At 40.8% G+C, this 19607-nt stretch overlaps 1 protein-coding gene across 1 annotated transcript; it reads left to right on the top strand.

Annotated features, from left to right (window-relative positions):
• The first annotated feature begins 347 nt into the window (after window positions 1-347).
• LOC122550915 (P2Y purinoceptor 8-like) lies at window positions 348-16054 on the top strand. The gene is made up of 3 exons (XM_043692353.2): window positions 348-383; window positions 8107-8196; window positions 10890-16054. Exon 3 carries the CDS (start codon window positions 10973-10975, stop codon window positions 11930-11932), a length of 960 nt encoding a protein of 319 aa, XP_043548288.2. The 5' UTR covers window positions 348-383; window positions 8107-8196; window positions 10890-10972; the 3' UTR covers window positions 11933-16054.
• The last annotated feature ends 3553 nt before the right edge of the window (window positions 16055-19607 follow it).

The following is a 19607-nucleotide window of genomic DNA, read 5'->3' as shown; positions in this document are numbered from 1 at the left end:
GGCAGTCACTCTCACTTCACCTTCCAAGTTTAGCTCTTTTGTCCATGTTTAGACAGGGATTATAATGAGGTCAATGGTCCTCAAGAAATCCAGCAGGTGTGAGTGTTTCATACTGCAGAGGCAGATTGTGGGAGGAAGGATTACATTTTCTTGAAGTAAATGGCAAGGTTTATGGCTTCATACGGGAGAAATACAGACACAAAGCAAGTATTAACACCAACTATTCTGCAGTTATTTGATTTGTTATTCGACTGACTTCACTATGAGGAAAATTGTGTGGCTTGCCCTGTCATTTCCTGTGGGTTTTCTGCTCTGGCATGTACTCTCCTTGTTCTAACCAGTGTATGTTAGCAGCCAGCACGCTTTACAGTGACATGAATCAGGTAAGCAGCAGCATTGCTGTTCATTCATTACTAAATATGTGCTATCACTATCTTTCAATTAATCTGAGAGCTGATTGGATTGTATCTAGTATTGCGCAGAACTAAATCCAGTGTGAACAAATGAGCAACAACTGGAGATGCAATAAGAAGCGATTAAAATGTTATTTTGTTTCTGACCTGTAGCACTTTAGTCACTGTTTATTATATTCTGTGAGATGTCTGTTGAATCTGGAGGCAAGTTACCACAACTAGAATCTACTCATTTTGGGTGGGATGCAGATCATATTTTTACAATGAACAGCTCTGAGTGAACTTGATGGATCAGTCTCACTAAACAGAACCAAGTAATGGTCATCAGCTGATTTCCCACTGTAAATGAGGAATTCAGGGCTTAATGAGTTACATTTTGAGAGCAGGTTACGTGAATTAGGCAATTCTCTCATGTACAGAAAAGTAAATGTTCATTTAATTGATCTGCTTGAAATGATTAAAGGATTGTTAGAGCAGATAGACAAAAACGATTTCCTCTGGTGCAGGATAACAGTACCTGAAGGTTTAATTAATTATCTTAATATTAGAACCAGGGCATTGAGAAGTTGCTTTTGGAAGGGTATGGAGGTAGATTTACTCACAGCTTTCAAAACAGAATGGCAGAGTGGCTCAGTGGTCTGCACCTGCCTCACAGCGCTATGGTCCCAGGTTCAATACCAACCTTGGGCAACTGTCTGTGTGGAGTTTACATATTCTCCCTCTGTCTGCATGGGTTTCCTGCAGGTGCTGTGGTTTCCTCCCACAGTCCAAAGGTATGCAGATAAGATGGTTTGGCCATGCTAAGTTGCCCTGTTATGTGCAGGCAAAGTGGCTTAGGCAGGGGGAGAATTCAGGAGTTGGGTCTGGGTGGGATGCTCTTTGGAAGGTTGGTTCGAACTTGATGGCCCTACTCCTAAACTGTAGGGATTCAATGAAAAGCTGTGGGTAACAGGGGAATGGGATTGACTGAATCGTTCTTACAGGTGACCAGTGAGTCTCAATGGGCAGACTGGCCACCTTCTACATTAGAACTGGATTAGGAACCTTTATTAAACTAGAAAATGCTGAAACTACTCAGGAGGTCTGACAGCATTTGAGGAGAATGATTGATTGAGAGTTAATATTTTGGGCCTACGATCTATTATCTGATTTCCATCATCCGCAATATTTTGTTTTTACGTGACCCTTTGATTCTGTTTTGCACTGGAAATGTTTTATTCGAACATTTCCAGGCAGTTGCACAATACAGTAAGATTCACTCAGGATAGTGAACAAAGTTCAAGTCTCTGTATTTTTGAAAGATCAACAGAAACGTCAAAGGAAGTTTGAAAACATTCACAAAAAATTAGCGAGAATGGAAAGGATATAGTTATCAAGAAAAATTGATACACTGGAGATCATATCTCCAAAAAGAGAAGATTAAGAAATGATCTGATTGTGGTATTTAAAATTACAAAGGTGCTTGACACCGGGGCGGTACAGTGGCAAGCACTACTACCTCACAGTGCCAGAGACTTGGGTTCAATTCCTGCCTCAGGCAACTGTCTTTGTGGAGTTTGCACCTTCTCCCCGTGTCTGCGTGGGTTTGCTCCGGTTTCTTCCCACAGTCCAAAGATGTGCAGGTTACGTGAATTGGCTATGCTAAATTGCCCATAGTGTTAGGGGAAGGGGTCTGGGTGGGTTGCTCTTCGGAGGGTCGGTGTGGACTAGTTGGGCCGAAGGGTCTGTTTCCACACTGTAAGTAATTTAATCATAATGTATACATTGCCACTTGCTAGGAATCCAAAACTGTAGAATTTACTTATATTATAATATGATGTTGAGGTGGTGGTATTGGACTGGGATGGGCAAAGTCAGAAGTCACACAACAACAGGATATAGTCCAATATTATTTATAATCACAAGCTTTCGGAGCACTGCTCCTTCATCAGATGAAGGTACAGCACTCTGAAAGCTTGTGATTTCAAATAATATTACACTTTAACTCAGTGTTATGTGACTTCTGACTATATTTTAACATGAATATGATACATTGTTTTCATGTACACCATTAAGAATGAATTCTATAAGAAATGCAGAGACAAAAAGGAACAGAAATTGTGCTGGGTACCAGGTTTTTACAAGTTTTGTCAATGACATTGATAAAGGGGATGAAAGTCATGGTTGCAAAATTTGCAGATGACACAAGGATGGATAGGGAAGTATCTTGTGAGGAGAATGAAAACAGAAATTGCTGGAAAAACGCAGCAACTAGGAATGGGCACTAATTTGCCGGTAATGCCCACATCCCAGGAGTTAGGAAAAAAAGGTCAGCATTTAAAAGAAAAGCTTTCCCTTGCAAAAGAACCATTACATTTCACATCATCTAAGTGTGCCCTTATAAAAACAAGCATTTGTCTTTATTAGCCCTACATCATTAAGGGGGGGTAGGTATAGGACAGATGTTAGGGATAGGTTCTTTACTCAGCGAGCCGTGAGTTCATGGAATGCCCTGCCAGTAGCAGTGGTGGACTCTCCCTCATTATGGGCATTTAAGCGGACATTGGATAGGCATATGGAGGATAGTGGGCTAGTGTAGGTTAGGTGGGCTTGGATCGGCGCAACATCGAGGGCCGAAGGGCCTGTACTGCGCTGTATTCTTCTATGTTCTATGTTCTATGTTCTATCAAAGATATTAAAAGCCTTTTGAGCTGCAAATCAAGCTGTGAATAGGCAGGCTCTGCACTTTATTAATGATTAAGTTGTGAAATCAGTTATATAGCTCAAATTCTGTAATGATAGATGGAGGACATATGTTACCGACACAATAGAACATCTGATGCTTATTTTGAAGCTTGCCAGTTCTCTTGGCAGCTTGACAGCTCCTATAAGATTGACAGTTCCAACCATTTTACCCACTTTTTACACAAACCCGTGTCTATTTTTTTAACAATTCCAGTGGACAATTGAACTCTCCTAAAACGTACTCGACATTTCCCAAAGTGCTCTGTGCTTCTCCCAAAGGACATGTTACCTTTACCAATGGTGTCCATGGACCTATCCATAAGACTACCCTTCCTGTCCAAAAAGGTACCCTAACACTCCAAATACGACTGGCAGCTTTAGACCTTCTCCTGAAAAGTATAAATACCCACAGGTAATGTTTTGTACATCCCATGAGCAAAACTTTGATCTGTGAACACAAATATGTGGACAAAATGGTGGCTCAGTGGTTAGCATTGCTGCCTCAAAGCGCCAGGGACCCGGTTACGATTCCAACCTCGAGCAACTGTCTGTGTGGAGTTTGCACATTCTCCTTGTATCTGTGTGGGTTTCCTCCGGTTGCTCCGGTTTCCTTCCACAATCCAAAAGTTAGGTGAATTGGCCATGCTGACTTGCCCTATGTGTTCAGGGATGTGTAGGCTAGGTGCATTAGTCAGGGGAAATGTAGAGTAATTGGTGTAGGGGAATGGGTCTGGATGGGATACTCTTCGGAAGGTTGGTGTGGACTTGTTGGGCCAAATGGCCTGCTTTCAACCCGTAGGGATTCTAATATGTACAATATGACACAATTCTCTTCTCCCCTGGAGAAAATGGTGGGTGCCATGTTGGAGCGGAACATTTAGAATCGGCATAATTTGCATAACTTTGGCTAAGCTGGGAAGTGTTCTTCATCTTTACAAAAAACCAGGACACTGAGAAAGAGTGTTACAAGTCTGTATTAACCCTCCTTTCACAATCATTTTCCTTCCAGTTTAGGTAAGGTAAACTGAAGTCTGTTCCTACTCTTCTATGAATTAGTTCCCAAACCTGGCCATGTTTAAGCATGTTTAAGTCTCTGATATAGATATTGTATCACAACTCCATGTTGTAACTTGTGCTTACAGCTCGTCAGACTTATTTACAGCACATTAATATACCCATATTCCAAAATCATGGTAATACTTGTCTGTGATTTTTCCCTCCAACTCATCGCTACTCCTTCTACATAAGACTTTATTCTGTTACTACTTGCATTCCTACTTTGATAATTGGATGAGCAACATAATATCCATGTTTTCAAATCCCTGAAGGACTTTACTGTATTTCATCTTTGCAGCATTCCCTAGGCCTACAACCTTGCCTCACCTCCAATTCTGAGCTCATGGACATCTTTGATTTTTGTCACTCACTTAATTACAGCCATAGCTGTCAGAGTTAACTTTTTGAGTCCAGTGACCCTTCTTCAGAATTTCTGAACTCCTGAAGAAGGGACATTAGACTTGAAATTTTAACTTTCTCTCCACAGATGCTGGCAGACCTGCCACCTAATTATAGAAAAGGAAAGAGAAAGTAAAGCAAAGCTGGAAATGTCGAATTGAAAAAGGAACAGCTTTAATCATTTGAAAAAAAAAGGAACTAAATATTGATTAGGAAAACAAGGAATGAGCAATGTCAGTCCTACAAGGCAGAAGTAATTCACTTAAAAACAAAATATTTATGCATAAGGCGTAAAAATGGGTTATGCAAAGCTGGAATATCCCTGGATAACAAAGTAAAATAGAAGTTAAAATTAGACAAGGGGAGAAAGGTTGACAAATGACAAATACAGAATGGGCTTTTGCCCGAAACGTCGATTTTCCCGCTCCTCGGATGCTGCCTGACCTGCTGTGCTTTTCCAGCAACACTCTGATCCAAACTCTGGTTTCCAGCATCTGCAGTCCTCACTTTTGCCAAGTACAGAATATAATCAAGACTCAGGAGAATGCATGAGAAATATTTAAGGGTGTAAGAAAAGTAAAGACAGAGAATGAGAAAATGTAATGCAAACTGCAGGAGAAGTCAAAGCCTCAATTTAACACCTCATCTGCAAGATAACACCTCCCACAGAACAGCATTCCTCCAGCCTGGACCTTGTGCTTAGCACTTGAGAGCGCTTTCATGAACACTAAACCACAGAATTGACAAGTTAGCTGTGAATTAGAAATGACAATATAGATAGACAAATTGTTGAAAGTTAAACTTGTAACAAATGCACACAAGTTTTAAAATGCATTATTGGGACCAGGTCATCTATAGCAATGCCAGCTTTTATTGCCCATCACTCTACACCAACTGTGGATAAAGGGAAACTTGTAGATGCACTGCGGCACCTGGATTTCTAGAAGGCATTTGACAAGGTGCCACTTAAAACATTAGACAGTAATGTAAGAACTCAGTGGCTAGAGAATTGGCGGGTTGGCAGAAAACAGACAGCATGCAAGAGTAGATCTTTCTGTGATTGGCAAGAATTAATGAGTAGAGTCCTGTGCTGGGAACTAGGTTTTTATCAATGATTTTGATAAGGGGGGTGTGAGCCATGGTTGCAAAATTTGCAGAAGGCACTAAAATAGATAGGAAAGTATCTTGTGAGGAGAACAAAAACAGAAACTTGCTGGAGAAACCCAGTAGTCTGACAGTATCTGGAAGAGAAATCAGAGTTAAAATTATGTGTCCAGTGACCCTCCTTCAGAACTGTTCTGCACTGGATACTAGACCTGAAACATTAATTCTTTTTACTCTTCATCGATGTTGCCAGACCTACTGTGTTTCTCCAGCAATTTTGGTTTTCATTTCAGATCTTTTGCATCCATAGTGCTTTGTTTTATTCCACAACAAAATAGATAGGTTGAATGAATTGACAAAAATTCAACATATGTGAAAATGTGACGCTGTTCATGATGGCAGGAAGATTAACAAAAATAGACTTTCACTTTAATGGATATTCCATGCAGAATGGATTTAGGTGCTCCTATGCATGTGTCACAAAATGTTAGTTTGCTGGTGCAGCACATAATCAAGAGGGTTAATGGGATGATGAGATGCTATACTTCAGTTATATGGAGCTTATTTACTCTCAATGATATCAAGCTGCTGGAGTGTTGTTTGAGTTGCACTCATTCAGGCAAGTCTTTGCGCACTCTGAATCATTATGGTCTGAAATCCACTGACAAAGAGGGTGCTGAAAGCAGATTCAATAGTAGCACTTAAAAGGAAATTGGATGGCATCTCAAATAAGAATGTATCTTTACAGTTTGAGTGCAGTTCTTGCTTAAACTCAGAACTGTACTTAGACCTTTTAGATTTACTCATTGGATTGCTTTCAGATTTATTTCTAACATGGATGTCATCATTGCCAGAAATTTAATGTCTAATTTTATATCAAATCTGCAGTTCAGAAACTGGACATTCATCACAGCTTTCCTTTGCCAGTTTATACTCCAGGTGTATTTTTGTCCCATTTCACTGACATCCTCAAACCAGCCCCCATAATCACTCTCTTCCCTTCTCTCGAATGACTCCTTAATTGTGTTAATTGCATTTCCAGGGAAAATAATTTTATTTTCTATGTATCAGCAAATTCTTGTGAAGTTTGGTATTTGACATGAAGCTGGCTATCTCGTGTGCTCCCTAGTTCCAAACTTATTAACAAGCAGAAACAGTTGTCAAAAACCGAGAAGCTGCGCAGAGGTGGTTTTGGAGGGAGGATAGCTAGAAGTTTCAGTAAGGTGTAGGCTGAGCTGTTAACTCAACCCCACAGCTGAGGCCATATTCATTTTCACTAATTTTAAAAGTCTTCAGGGAACCCTTGCATCTTGATTAGGCACTCTCACCATCTCCCAACTACTCTGGCTGAGTCCATGCTTCCTTGTGAGGCTAACCTTCTATTTTGTTCAAAAAGCACACGATGTGTAGGCAGCCAATTAATGTGGCATTTTATAAATTCCTACTTTGGAAATAAAACCAGTCTGACTTGAAACATGGCCTCACAACTAAAATACAAACCAGAGGTGTGATCTTTATTCTGATAAAACCTGAAGCTCTCTTGGGACAGTGACTTGAAAGAAATTCTGGGATTTGCATGTTCATCGATTGAAATCTACACCTCCATTTTCTGATTAAAGACTTAATAGCCATCTAGATTTGTCCAATACATTCACATAAATTGTCTGACCCTTTGATCTTTTACTTATAAATTCCTCGCCTGATGTATTCTCTCTCACTTAGCTGCCTGAGGAAAGAGCGGGGTTCCAAAGGCACGCGATTTCAAATAAACCTGTTGAACCATAACCTGGAGTCATGTGACTTTTGACATTGTATTAGAAAGCACACAAAGCAACCATTTGGTCCATCCTGCCTCTTCAAGCATTTTGAAATATCAACCCTCTTTCATTCTTCTTCCCCATAATTTTACCTCATTTTGGTACTGACAGTTTAGTTTCCTTTGTACTACCAGTTATGCTATTGCATGACAAAGCAAATTAAATTGCAGCTGTTTGTTGGAGGCCTAAACCAAACATTTTATGTGCAATACACTCTGTATTAGTATAAAAACAGTAAACTCAGTGCAGCACAAAATCTGTGGTTCTGATCAGAGGAAGACGAGGAAATGAATCTCTTATGCCAGGGTTATTGGGCAATCAATCACTTGCTATTCCAGGAAACAAAGCCAACAAGATATGCTGCTACATTGTCAAGTCAACATAATTTAAATGCTGAAAAACATGCTGACGTTGTCTGCTTATGGACTTCAACATTGTCATTCACAGCTGCATTTACCACCAGTTATGTGATTGATGGGACTCAGTAATATCAATGAAATTTAAACAAGAATGGGAAAGGAACAATAAAAGCTTTAAATAACAAGCTTCCCACAATAACACAGAAAATATATGTTTTTCTTATTTATTCCTAGGATGTCAGCAGTATTTGAAGCAGTATTTATTCCTAGGATGTCTCAGCCAGTATTTCTTGCCTATCATTAATTGCCTTTGAGAAGGTGTTGGTGAGTTGTCTTCTTGAACTGTTCATATATTGCTTTTAGCAAAAGCATTTCAGAAATTTGGTCCATCAGTAAAGGAGTGGTTATATAATACCAAGTGAGGATAGTGGATGGCTTAGCGAGGAGATTGCAGGTGCTGTTCCTGTGTATCTGCTCCTTGAGTCCTTCTACATGGTAGAGGACAGAATTTTGGAATGTATTGAGGGATCAAAATTGGCATATTGCAAAGAAAGCAAAATCATGATTTCCCAACAATTTCCAAAATCATGATTTCCCAACAATTGCCATTCCTTAAATTTGCTGTGGACTTCAGTAAGCCCACGCTTTGGGGCAGATGTTATAAATCTGGTTCCATGGTGCAGAAACTAAACAACAGCTAATTGTCAACAAATTATTCTTGAAAAGGGAAGGGAAATGTATTAAACTGCTCTATCATTTTGTCAATGGAAAGCTGACTTGTGTAATAACAGTGATGATCTGACTGAAAGGCAGAAAATGTTCAAGCCTTTGATTGGCCTTTATTTATTCCTATAATTGCTTTTTTACAGTTAGTGTTAATAATTAAAGTAAGTTAAATATTTACATTCTAATTTCTTGTAATGACAGAATCTTTGCTATCCAATTTGGCATTGATTAGATTAATATTACTAGAGTATCATCTAGACATATAACCCATAACTTTGACCAGGAGTGTGAGTTGTGTTCAAATGTAAGTAAGACTTATAATTATATACAGGGTAAAAACAATGACTGCAGATGCTGGAAACCAGAGTCTAGATTAGAGTGGTACTGGAAAAGCACAGCAGTTCAGGCAGCATCCGAAGAGCAGTAAAATCAACGTTTCGGGCAAAAGCCCTTCATCAGGAATCATTATAATTATATACAGATCATTCTGCTATAACTCATATTCCGTTAACGTGAATTTGCTGTAACATGATTGATGAATTAGGAACACTGTTTCGAAAGCACGAACTTTTAAATTGTGTGTTGGCTGTTCCGTGATTATGTCACAAACACTTTAAGCGCTGTTTCTAAAGTGCAATGTTTCTAGAATGCGGGGTTACACAAGAATACAACCATCATGTTATAGAAGATCTACCTGTAGTACGCTTTGACATAATAAAACATCTTGAAGCAAAATTAGAAACCTTTCTCAGCCTCACAGTGAGAATCGAAAACCTTGGTGCAACTTGGACTTAGTTAAAAAAAAAGCATCGGATTTAGCCCAACCTAATAAATTGGTTCGGACATCCCTAGAAACAACCTGGCACCATTCACTATCTCGAGTCAAAAAGAACTGCAGGTGCTGGAATCCAAGGTAGACAGGCAGGAGGCAAGAACAATGCAGCAAGCCAGGCAGCATCAGGAGGTAGAGAAGTCAATATTTTGGGTGTAACCTTTATTCATAAGGAGGGCTTATGCCCAAAACGTCGATTCTCCTGCTTCTCGGATGCTGCCTGGCCTGCTGCACCTTGCCAGCACCACACTTTTCAATTCTGGTCTCCAGCATCTGCAGTCCTCACTTTCTCCCAATGGGAGGAATGAATCCAGTTGGTGGCTGGAAGGAAGGGTTGATAGCAGAAAAGAGGGAAGGGGCTGGAAAGGGAGTCTGATGATGGGAAGGGAGGTTATTTGAAATTGGAGAACTCAATGTTGAGTCCTCCGGACTGTAGGCTGTCCAGGCAGAAGATGAGGCTTTGTTCCTCCAATTTGCAGTCTGATTCAATATGGCAATGGACGAGGCCAAGGATGGTCATGTCGGAAAGAGAGCAGGAAGGGGAATTAAAGTGGGCGGTGACTGGGAGGTCAGATTGGCCCCTGAAGGCCCAGCTGAGATGCTCAGCAAAATGTGTCCTGAGTTTATGTTTGGGTCCCTGATGTAGAGAAGACCACATCGGGAGCACCGGGTGCAGTAAAGTAGGTTGGAGAAGAGGCAGGTGAACCTCTGTCTCACCTGGTCTTCTCTACGTCAGGGAGACCAAACATAAACTAAGGGTATGTTTCACTGAGCATCTCAGCCGGGCCTGTAGGAGTCAACCTGACCTCCCAGTCACTGCCCATTTTAATTCCCCTTTCCCACTCCCTTTCGGACTTGACCATCCTTGGCCTCCTCCATTGCCACAACAAATCAAACCGCAAATAGGAGGAACATCTCATCTTCCACCTGGGCAGCCTACAACCTGGAGGACTTAACATTGAGTTCTCTAATTTCAATTAACGTCCCTTCCAACGCTCTGACTCCCTTCCCAACCCCTCCCTTCCCAACCCTTCTCATCGACCCTTCCTTCTAGCCACCAATTGGATGCATTCCTCCCATTGACCAATCAAGTCGTACCCTCTACCTGCATTCACCTATTACCACCTCATCACGGTGCCCCCTCCACACCCTTTATCTGCAACTCCCCTTACTCCCACCCCCAGTCCTGAAGAAGGGTTACACATGAAACGTTGACTTCTCCACCTCCTGATGCTGCCTGGCTTGCTGTGTTTTTCCAGCCTCCTGCTTGTCTGCCATTCATTATCCAGGCCCTTACTAAAGAATGGTGATTTTTTTCTGGTTCCTGAGAGATAGCTTGTCTGTAGGATCAAATCTAAATATCATTCAGCATCTTAGCAAGCAGACTGGATTTCATGATTTGCATGTATTTATTGACTGTTGGTTATGAGTGTAAATAACTTTGTGTTTAACTTCTTAGTAAAACCCATCCACGTTTCCATTACTCTGGCTCGATGAGAGCCCATTCTTATTCTCCGAGTGGCCAGTGAGGTACAAGACAGCATGGACATGGTGATGAACGTAACATTGGATGATGAGACCCTGGAAATGCTGGGCAGTGCTGTAATCAGAATCACCCTCCCCACTGTTTACCTAGCCATCATCCTCATCAGTTTACCTGGCAACGGAATCTCCCTCTGGCTACTTTGCTTCCACACCCACCCAAAGACTCCTTTGGTCATCTTCATGATCAACCTGACCATTGCTGACATCCTGCTTGCTTTTTTCCTCCCCTTCCAGATTGCATATCACTTGAACGACAATAACTGGGCCTTTGGAAAGAGCCTCTGTACATTTGTTACCACCTTGTTTTATGTCAATATGTACTGCTCCATTTTGACAATGACTTGCATCAGTGTTGAGCGCTATATTGGGGTGGCACACCCAATGTGGTACACTCGAGGGTGGAAAAAACCACATGCAGTGACTATTTGTTTTGGGATATGGTTAATTTTAATCGTAGTTTTGTTGCCCTTGGAATACAGTGATTTAACATTTGAAGTCCAGCCGCTCAACATTACCACTTGCTTTGATGTTCTTAAAAGAGACATGCTTCCCAACAATAATGCATGGGGGTTGTTCCTCTTCACTCTGTTTGTATTGCTGTTTCTGATCCCATTTACCATTATCGTCTCATGTTACACACTAGTAATACTAAAGCTCTCCCAAACCTCTCACATCGCTCAAAGTGAGCAGAAAAAGCGAGCTATTTGTTTAGCTGCTATTGTGCTCTTGGTCTTTGTCACATGCTTTGCCCCCAACAACATCACTCTCTTAATCCACATTATACGGAGACTTCTGTATGACACAGGATGCTACACAGCCTATAAGCTGACCCTGTCACTAAGCTGTTTGAACAGTTGTCTCAACCCATTTATTTTTTGTTTTGCTTCAACAGACTTCCAAAACCTTTTCCACCGTTTAATAGGTAGGCAACAGTCATTCAGTCAAACAGCACAGTAGAGGTTCTGACATTGAGATTAGTCTCCATTTGGACTTTGCAAAATAACTGGCTTTATCAAGGGACCAAGTCCACTATTCAGGAAAAACTCAAAAATAAATCTCCAAGATATTCCCTACATGTTAAGCCCACCTACAACTGGGCCATGAAGACTCAGCAAGATTTTGGTTTACTTTCAGTCCATTGAGTTGGTCTGTCCACTGTATTATAGTTGGTCTCAACAATAGTGGATTAGGGAGGGGAGTATAAGAAGGATTTTCACTCCTGACTTATTGTCCTGTGTCACCCCTGGAAAGCACCCACATCACCAACACCTCAACTCCCCCCACTCCCTCCCACACCCTCCCACACCAACTCCTTCCTCATCTCACTCTGTGAATAGAACCAAATATGGACCTGAGATCCATCAAGAATAATCTGCCAACATTTATTGTCTAAGCTCACACAGACTGAGTGAAAATTTGAGGGAGGGACATTATGAGGTGTTCTGAAAGTGAGAATATTGGTAAAGCAACGAAAGGAAACAAACATTAAATTGTTTTACTAGTTGCTGCAGGTCTTCATCTGGCTAGTTGAATACCTTTGATTCTGAGTGCTTCCACCGAAGATTGTGACTGTATCATCAAGGAGAGCTACATCATCAGAGTTCCTGTTCAAGATATACATTCTATATATCCCACATAGTCAAGAAAGAGATTATTAAGTCACCAAAGGATATGGCGAAAAAACAAGAATATGGCATTGGGATAAAGGATCAACCATAATCATTCTGATTGGTGGAGCAGGCTCGAAGGGCTGAATGGTCTGCTGCTACTCCTATTTCTAGGGGATATGGATCATAACCAGACACATCGAGTTAGATCACAGATCAGCTATGATCTCATTGAATGGTGGAATAGGCTTGAGGGATGGAATAGCCTATTCCTGTTCTGATGTTCCTCAATTCCAATGTTTCAGAAGATCCCCACAGCCCATTTGTGAGGATGTTAAAAATTCTTCAACACTCTTTGTGGAAAAGCAGGAATGTCCTCATCATCATTCCATCCTTAGTCGATTCAATTAAAAGAAATCAGATTAACCAGTCATTGCTATTTGTAGGAGGGTACTAGTTCAGTGGTTCCCTTGTCGATCTACATGACAATAATCAGAAATGATTCAAACAAGCAGTTGTAGATATTTCTAAAAAACATGAGATGATGTTAACTGACAATAAGTATTAACTAGGCCAGGGTCTCATATCAAACTGTTATAAAGTCCACCTGGAAACGTTGCTTCTGCATATTTTTTAATTGTATGATACTTCACCACGGCAAAATGCAGTTCCTAAGGAAATCCCATTTGTAATTGATGAATTGCTAGAAGTGACACCAATGAACATGACCTTTTGAGTGGCATTACATTTGTTCTTTTTGATGTGACTTGTTCTAACTCTGGAAGATAAGCAAAAATGGTATACAAGAAATCCTACTGTTGGTAATGATGCTGACAGTCTGCAGGACTAAATTCATGAAGACTCTGTCTACAATCTGAGATCATCAACCTTCCTTTCAGTTTTCAGTTGGAGAGCTCTCATTTGGAAATAGGGTTTTTTGCAAAATAATTAGACAGCTTCAGAATTGCATCAGTAAAGGTACAAGCATCACTAACTAGAATCATAAAGTCATAGAGATGTGCAGCACGAAAACAGACCCTTTGGTCCAACTCGTCCATGCCAACCAGATATCCCAACCCAATCTAATCCCACCTGCCAGCACCTGGCCCATATCCATCCAAACCCTTCTTATTCATATATCCATCCAGATTCCTTTTAAACGTTGCAATTTTACCAGCCTCCATCACTTCCTCTGGCAGCTCATTCCACACACACACACACACCACCCTCTGCATGAAAAGGTTGCCCTTTAGGTCTCTTTTATATCTTTCCGCTCTCACCCTATACCCTCTAGTTTTGGACTCTTCGATCCCAGGGAATAGACCTTGTCTATTTACCCTATCCATGCCCCTCATGATTTTATAAACCTCTATAAGGTCAGCTCTCAGCCTGTAATGCTCTGTGGAAAATAGGAGGAGAAAGTGAGGGCTGCAGATGCTGGAGATTCCTGAAGAAGGGCTCATGCCCAAAACGTCGATTCTCCTGCTCCTTGGATGCTGCCTGACCTGCTGCACTTTTCCAGTAACACATTTTCAGCTCTAGGGAAAATAGCCCTAGCCTATTCAACCTCTCCCTCTAGCTCAAATCCTCCAACCCTGGCAATATCCTTGTAAATCTTTTCTGAACTCTTTCAAGTTTCAAAACATCCTTCTAATAGGAAGGAGACCAGAATTGCATGCAAAAGTGGCCAAACCAATGTTCTGTACAGCTGCAATATGACCTCCCAACTCCTGCACTCAATACTCTGACCAATAAAGGAAATCATACCAAAGGCCGTTTTCACTATCCTATCTACCTGCGACTCTACTCACTGGTGATAAAAGAGCGTTAACAAAGGTCTGAAGGTCGCTCAATGATCCTCCAGTCAGCTAAAAGGAAAAGGATGACAGACCTGACACAAGATGTGGAGGAGCCGTTGTTGGACTGCGATTAAAAATCACACAACACCACGCTATAGTCCTGGCACAGACTGCAAAATTTGCAACAGTGATGGATAACAAAAAGGTTAAAAGTTAATGATTTTCTTGTATTTATTGATAGGATGAAGGTGCCAAGATGAACATTTATTGTCCTTCTCTCAATGCCTTTACTAAAATAACATGGTTTGAACCAATCCTGTGTTTGCAAAGGCACCCTCACAGTTTTGTTAGATAGGGATTTGCAGCTGTATTTTTCTTATGACTGTTATAAATAAAATGTGACAGTCCTTCTTGTGACACCACATATTTTTCACGTGAATTGAGCTTATCTTACACATGATAAACACCAATACCATGCTGGAGAAATCAGATGCAGACATTGTATCACGTGCTTCCTTTTATTGTGATATCAAGTTCATAATATTTTTCATTAAGGGTGAGGAAATGTTGAGATATTGTGAAACTTATGTTTATGTAAGACGGATCATGCACCATCATATCCGGGTGGATCTTGCTGAAGGAATCACACAGCTAACAAACCTCACAGAACATCTACTCAATCTGTAATCAGAGTCTCTAACCACACAGTGCCAACAAATTGGATACACTTGTAACTTTGCTATGCATGAGATTGGTTAGATGGGCAACATTATCTTCCCCACATACTGCCAGACTCTATTCTTCTGCTTCCCTCAACAGCTCATGGGCTGTGTGATTTTTCACATGCAGAATTTCACAATTTTGTTGTGCAATCTATTTCTTATATGTTAGCTGAAGAAAGAAACTGTTGGAAGTAATTTGCGATGTAGAGCTAATAGAAGCCAGCTGAACTTGGATGGCATAGAATAACATTATATTATCTACAAACACAGAGAAATTGTGATGCAGATACAGTCTCTTTGATCCATGCTCAATGCAAGCCTCTTCCCCTATCTCTTCATGTTTCACCCAGCTTGCTCTTTAAATGTACCTGTACTATTTGCTTCAAATGCCTCTTGCATTAGCAGGTTCTACATTCTAATGTGTGAGAAGTTTGTGTCTTCATGTTTACGCATGTGATATGCCATGATGTGACAATATAGGATATCCTGTGAATTCCTGCATATTTTGAAAATTTGCAGGCTGACCACTGCAAATTTGCATTATTCGTTCTAACCTAAGTTGCAAAAATCAAGTTGAAACAAATTCAGGAGTAAGGAAGCTAGTGCCAAGAGTGAACACTGGCCAAAGACCAACTGAGTTTAATGCTCTTGCTCTTTGTTTTAAATCCAAAGCAATTCTATAAAACTTGCCGTTTGTTAACATACTCTCCTGTGCTGTTGCAGCCATTATAATAAATTACTGTGAAGAATAATTGATTGTCTCGCCTGCTGTACTACAGCCAATGTTTACTAAATCTGTGGTGCTTATTGCATTTGTGAATCTGTATGTATAAAAGCTATTTACAAATTTCTGTTGTGACTCACTTTAAAAGCAGCAGACCTCTGAATTTAAACTGTTATAAAACAAACCAAGGAGCATTAATGTCTGTAAAATAAATTTTTTTGATGCAAGTTCAATGCTCTGTATGTGTTGTATTATTCTCAGACTTGCATATAGTACACATTTATAGTAGGGTTCAATGGCACAGTCAAACAATAATGCACTTTACTGCAAATCGTGCAATGTGGTACACATTGCATCCTAGTGTAACTGCACAGGAGTTTTTCCTCAGACTCCTCAGTGAGATAAATAATTTTCCTTAGGTCAATATTGCAAACGTGTCTGTGCAGATTTGCTACTCTAAAAAGATTACTTATTCTTAGACCATATTGTCAGGGGCACTGGGCAAAGGTGAGATGTTTGGAGGGAGAACTGCGATGCAAGTCAACTTGCATCTGGTTCAAGAAATGTATGAAGCAAAATGGAATGTTGTCTCAAGTGAGAATTGGAAACAAGAAAAAAATGACATCTGGAATCCACAGTATCAAATGATTAGCTAAATGTTCTATGGGCAATCTGTCACTAATCTGGGAACAAAACACTTTCTGTATCAATTTGACTGTTCCACGTTCCAAACTGATAAATACAAACTTACTGATAAATTCAAGAGAGTCACTAGGTTTGATCTCTGCCCTTTATGGAGAAGTGGTATTGCTCTTAAATTTCTGTGGGAAGATTGTGGATTTTAGTTCACCCCAGAAACCTCGGCACAAAATCTGCGGCAACCCTCCTCCATGAGAAGCAACATTGCCATACCTGTTGTCTGTCACATTAGACATTAAATCAAGGCCTTTACCAGTCCCTCTGCTGGATGAGAAGTGTCTAAACCACTTCTTTGAAATAAAATAAGTAAGTTCTCCCTTGTTCCCTGCCCAGTCTTTATCTTTCAGTCAATATTGTTAAAGTGCCTTAAATTATTGGTAGGTTGTTACTAGCGGGACCTATCTTGCTCCAATTGGTTACATTTTATAACTGTGATTAAACTTCAGAGCACTTCAAACCATGTGAGGGTAAGTGAAATGGTTCTCTGTATTTTAACTGCGCTCATTTAGCTGCAACAATGATTTAAACTTATTTTTAGATGCAGCTATATTTTGCGCTAATAAAAATCTAGTTATAGAATCATAGAGATGTACAGCATGAGAACAGACCCTTCGGTCCAACACATCCATGCCGACCAGATATCCCAACCCAATCTAGTCCCACCTGCCGGCACCCGGCCCATATCCCTCCAAACCCTTCCTATTCATATACCCATCCAAATGCCTCTTAAATGTTGCAATTGTACCAGCCTCCACCACTTCCTCTGACAGCTCATTCCATACACGTACCACCCTCTGCGTGAAAAAGGTACCCCTTAAGTCTCTTTTATTTCTTGCCCCTCTCACACTAAACCTATGCCCTCTATTCTGGACTCCCCAACGCCAGGGAAAAGACTTTGCCTATTTACCCTATCCAAGCCCCTCATAATTTTGTGAACCTCTATAATGTCACCCCTCAGCCTCTGACACTCCAGGGAAAACAGCCCCAGCCAGTTCGACCTCTCCCTATAGCTCAAATCCTCCAACCCTGGCAACATCCTTGTAAATCTTTTCTGAACCCTTTCAAGTTTCCAATAGGAAGGAGACATCTTTCCAATAGGAAGGAGACCAGAATTGCACGCAATGTTCCAACAGTGGCCTAACCAACGTCCTGTACAGCTGCAACATGACCTCCCAACTCCTGTACTCAATACTCTGACCAATAAAGGAAAGCATACCAAACGCCTTCTTCACTATCCTATCCACCTGCGTCTCCACTTTCAAGGAGCTATGAACTTGCACTTCAAGGTCTCTTTGTTTAGCAACATTCCCGAGGACCTTACCATTAAGTGTATAAGTCCTGCTAAGATTTGCTTTCCCAAAATGCAGCACCTCGCATTTATCTGAATTAAACTCCATCTGCCACTTCTCAGCCCATTGGCCTACCTGGTCAAGATCTTGTTGTAATCTGAGGTAACCCTCTTCGCTGTCCAATACACCTCCAATTTTGGTGTCATCTGAAAACTTCCTAACTGTACCTCTTATGCTTGCATCCAAATCATTTATGTAAATGACAAAAAGTAGAGGGCCCAGCACCGATCCTTGTGGCACTCCACAGGTCACAGGCCTCCAGTCTGAAAAACAACCCTCCACCACCCTCTGTCTTCTACCTTTGAGCCAGTCCTGTATCCAAATGGCTAGCTCTCCTTGTATTCCATGAGATCTAACCTTGCTAATCAGTCTCCCATGGGGAACCTTGTCGAACGCCTTACTGAAGTCTATATGGATCACATCTACTGCTCTGCCCTCATCAATCCTCTTTGTTACTTCTTCAAAAAATTCAGTCAACTTTGTGAAGCATGATTTCCCATGCACAAAGCCATGTTGACTATCCTTGATCAGTCCTTGCCTTTCCAAATACATGTACATCCTGTTGCTCAGGATTCCCTCCAACAACTTGCCCACCACCAACGTCAGGCTCACCGGTTGGAATCAAAAATGTAATCAATTACAATGTGACCCCAGTTGAAAGGAAAATCAATTTTATTACTTTCTTACCACAAGAAAAATAATATGAATGTAATATCAAATACAGATAGAAACACAGATGTAAGGTTTAAAAGGGGTCAGTGTACCTAGTACTAAAAGAAAGATAAAAGTTATGCAGCTAATATTTTTAGAGTGTCCTTGAGGTGTTAGGTTTATAACCTGACACCATGGTTGTTTAGGATTGTCACCATGGTATCTTCAACACCAGTGCATATTGCAGAAGCCTATCAGTTCTTGGTGAACCTTCATTCTCTAATAAAGGAAAGAGACTTGAGAGGTAACAAAAAGATAGAGGAAGCCTTCTTCAGTTCCAGTTATCACTTCTGCTGCTTGCCAAAGCAGCTGCATGAAATACAGCGCATTCAAGTGTTCCTATTTCTAGACTCGTTGTTTTGAGAGCAGGGTAATGTACAAGTGACTCTTCTCTAACATGTGCAATTTATCCAAAGATGTGCAAAACAAATGGGAGATACAGATCTAAATTTCAATGCCTTTTGGAAATATAAGTTTTAGCCTCGACCATCTTTGTTTGGTGCACATTAGTTCCATGAAGTTGGGCTGAACTGTGGTTAGGTTCTGATTAAAGGTTCTGACCTGAAACATTGACTCTCCCGCTCTTCTGAAGCTGTTTGATCTGCTGTGCTTTTTCCAGCTCCACACTTTGTCGACTCTGACCTGTGGTTAGCTGATCATTGCAGCCATTTTCACTCAGTGCTTTCCTTTACTAAAATAATTTGAGTTCACAGAGCCCCGGGTACTAAAAGGAGACGATGAAGGTTTAAATTTGATAGTCCATACCTTATCGCCATTGTGACATATTGAAATATGAATGCAAGATTTATAGAGTCATAGAGCCATAGAGGTTTACAGCATGAAAACAGGCCATTTAGCCCAATGTTTCATGTTGCCCAGTTTTCACAATTAATCTAGTCCCATTTGCCAGCATTTAGTCCATATCCCTCTATACTAATCCCCTCCATGTACCTGTCCAAGTGTCTCTTAAATGATAAAGTTGTACTCACCTCCATCACTCCCTCTGGCAGCCCATTCCAGA

Source organism: Chiloscyllium plagiosum, unplaced genomic scaffold (assembly GCF_037043375.1).
Source record: "Chiloscyllium plagiosum isolate Xiang-an unplaced genomic scaffold, Cpla_swu_hap1 HiC_scaffold_6, whole genome shotgun sequence".
In the NCBI taxonomy this organism is placed as follows: domain Eukaryota; kingdom Metazoa; phylum Chordata; class Chondrichthyes; order Orectolobiformes; family Hemiscylliidae; genus Chiloscyllium; species Chiloscyllium plagiosum.
This window is presented reverse-complemented; position numbering and strand designations above follow the sequence as displayed.

Excerpts from the sequence above, each read along its gene's own strand:
- LOC122550915 (XM_043692353.2), top strand. The coding sequence starts at position 10,973 with ATGGACATGGTGATGAACGTAACATTGGATGATGAGACCCTGGAAATG.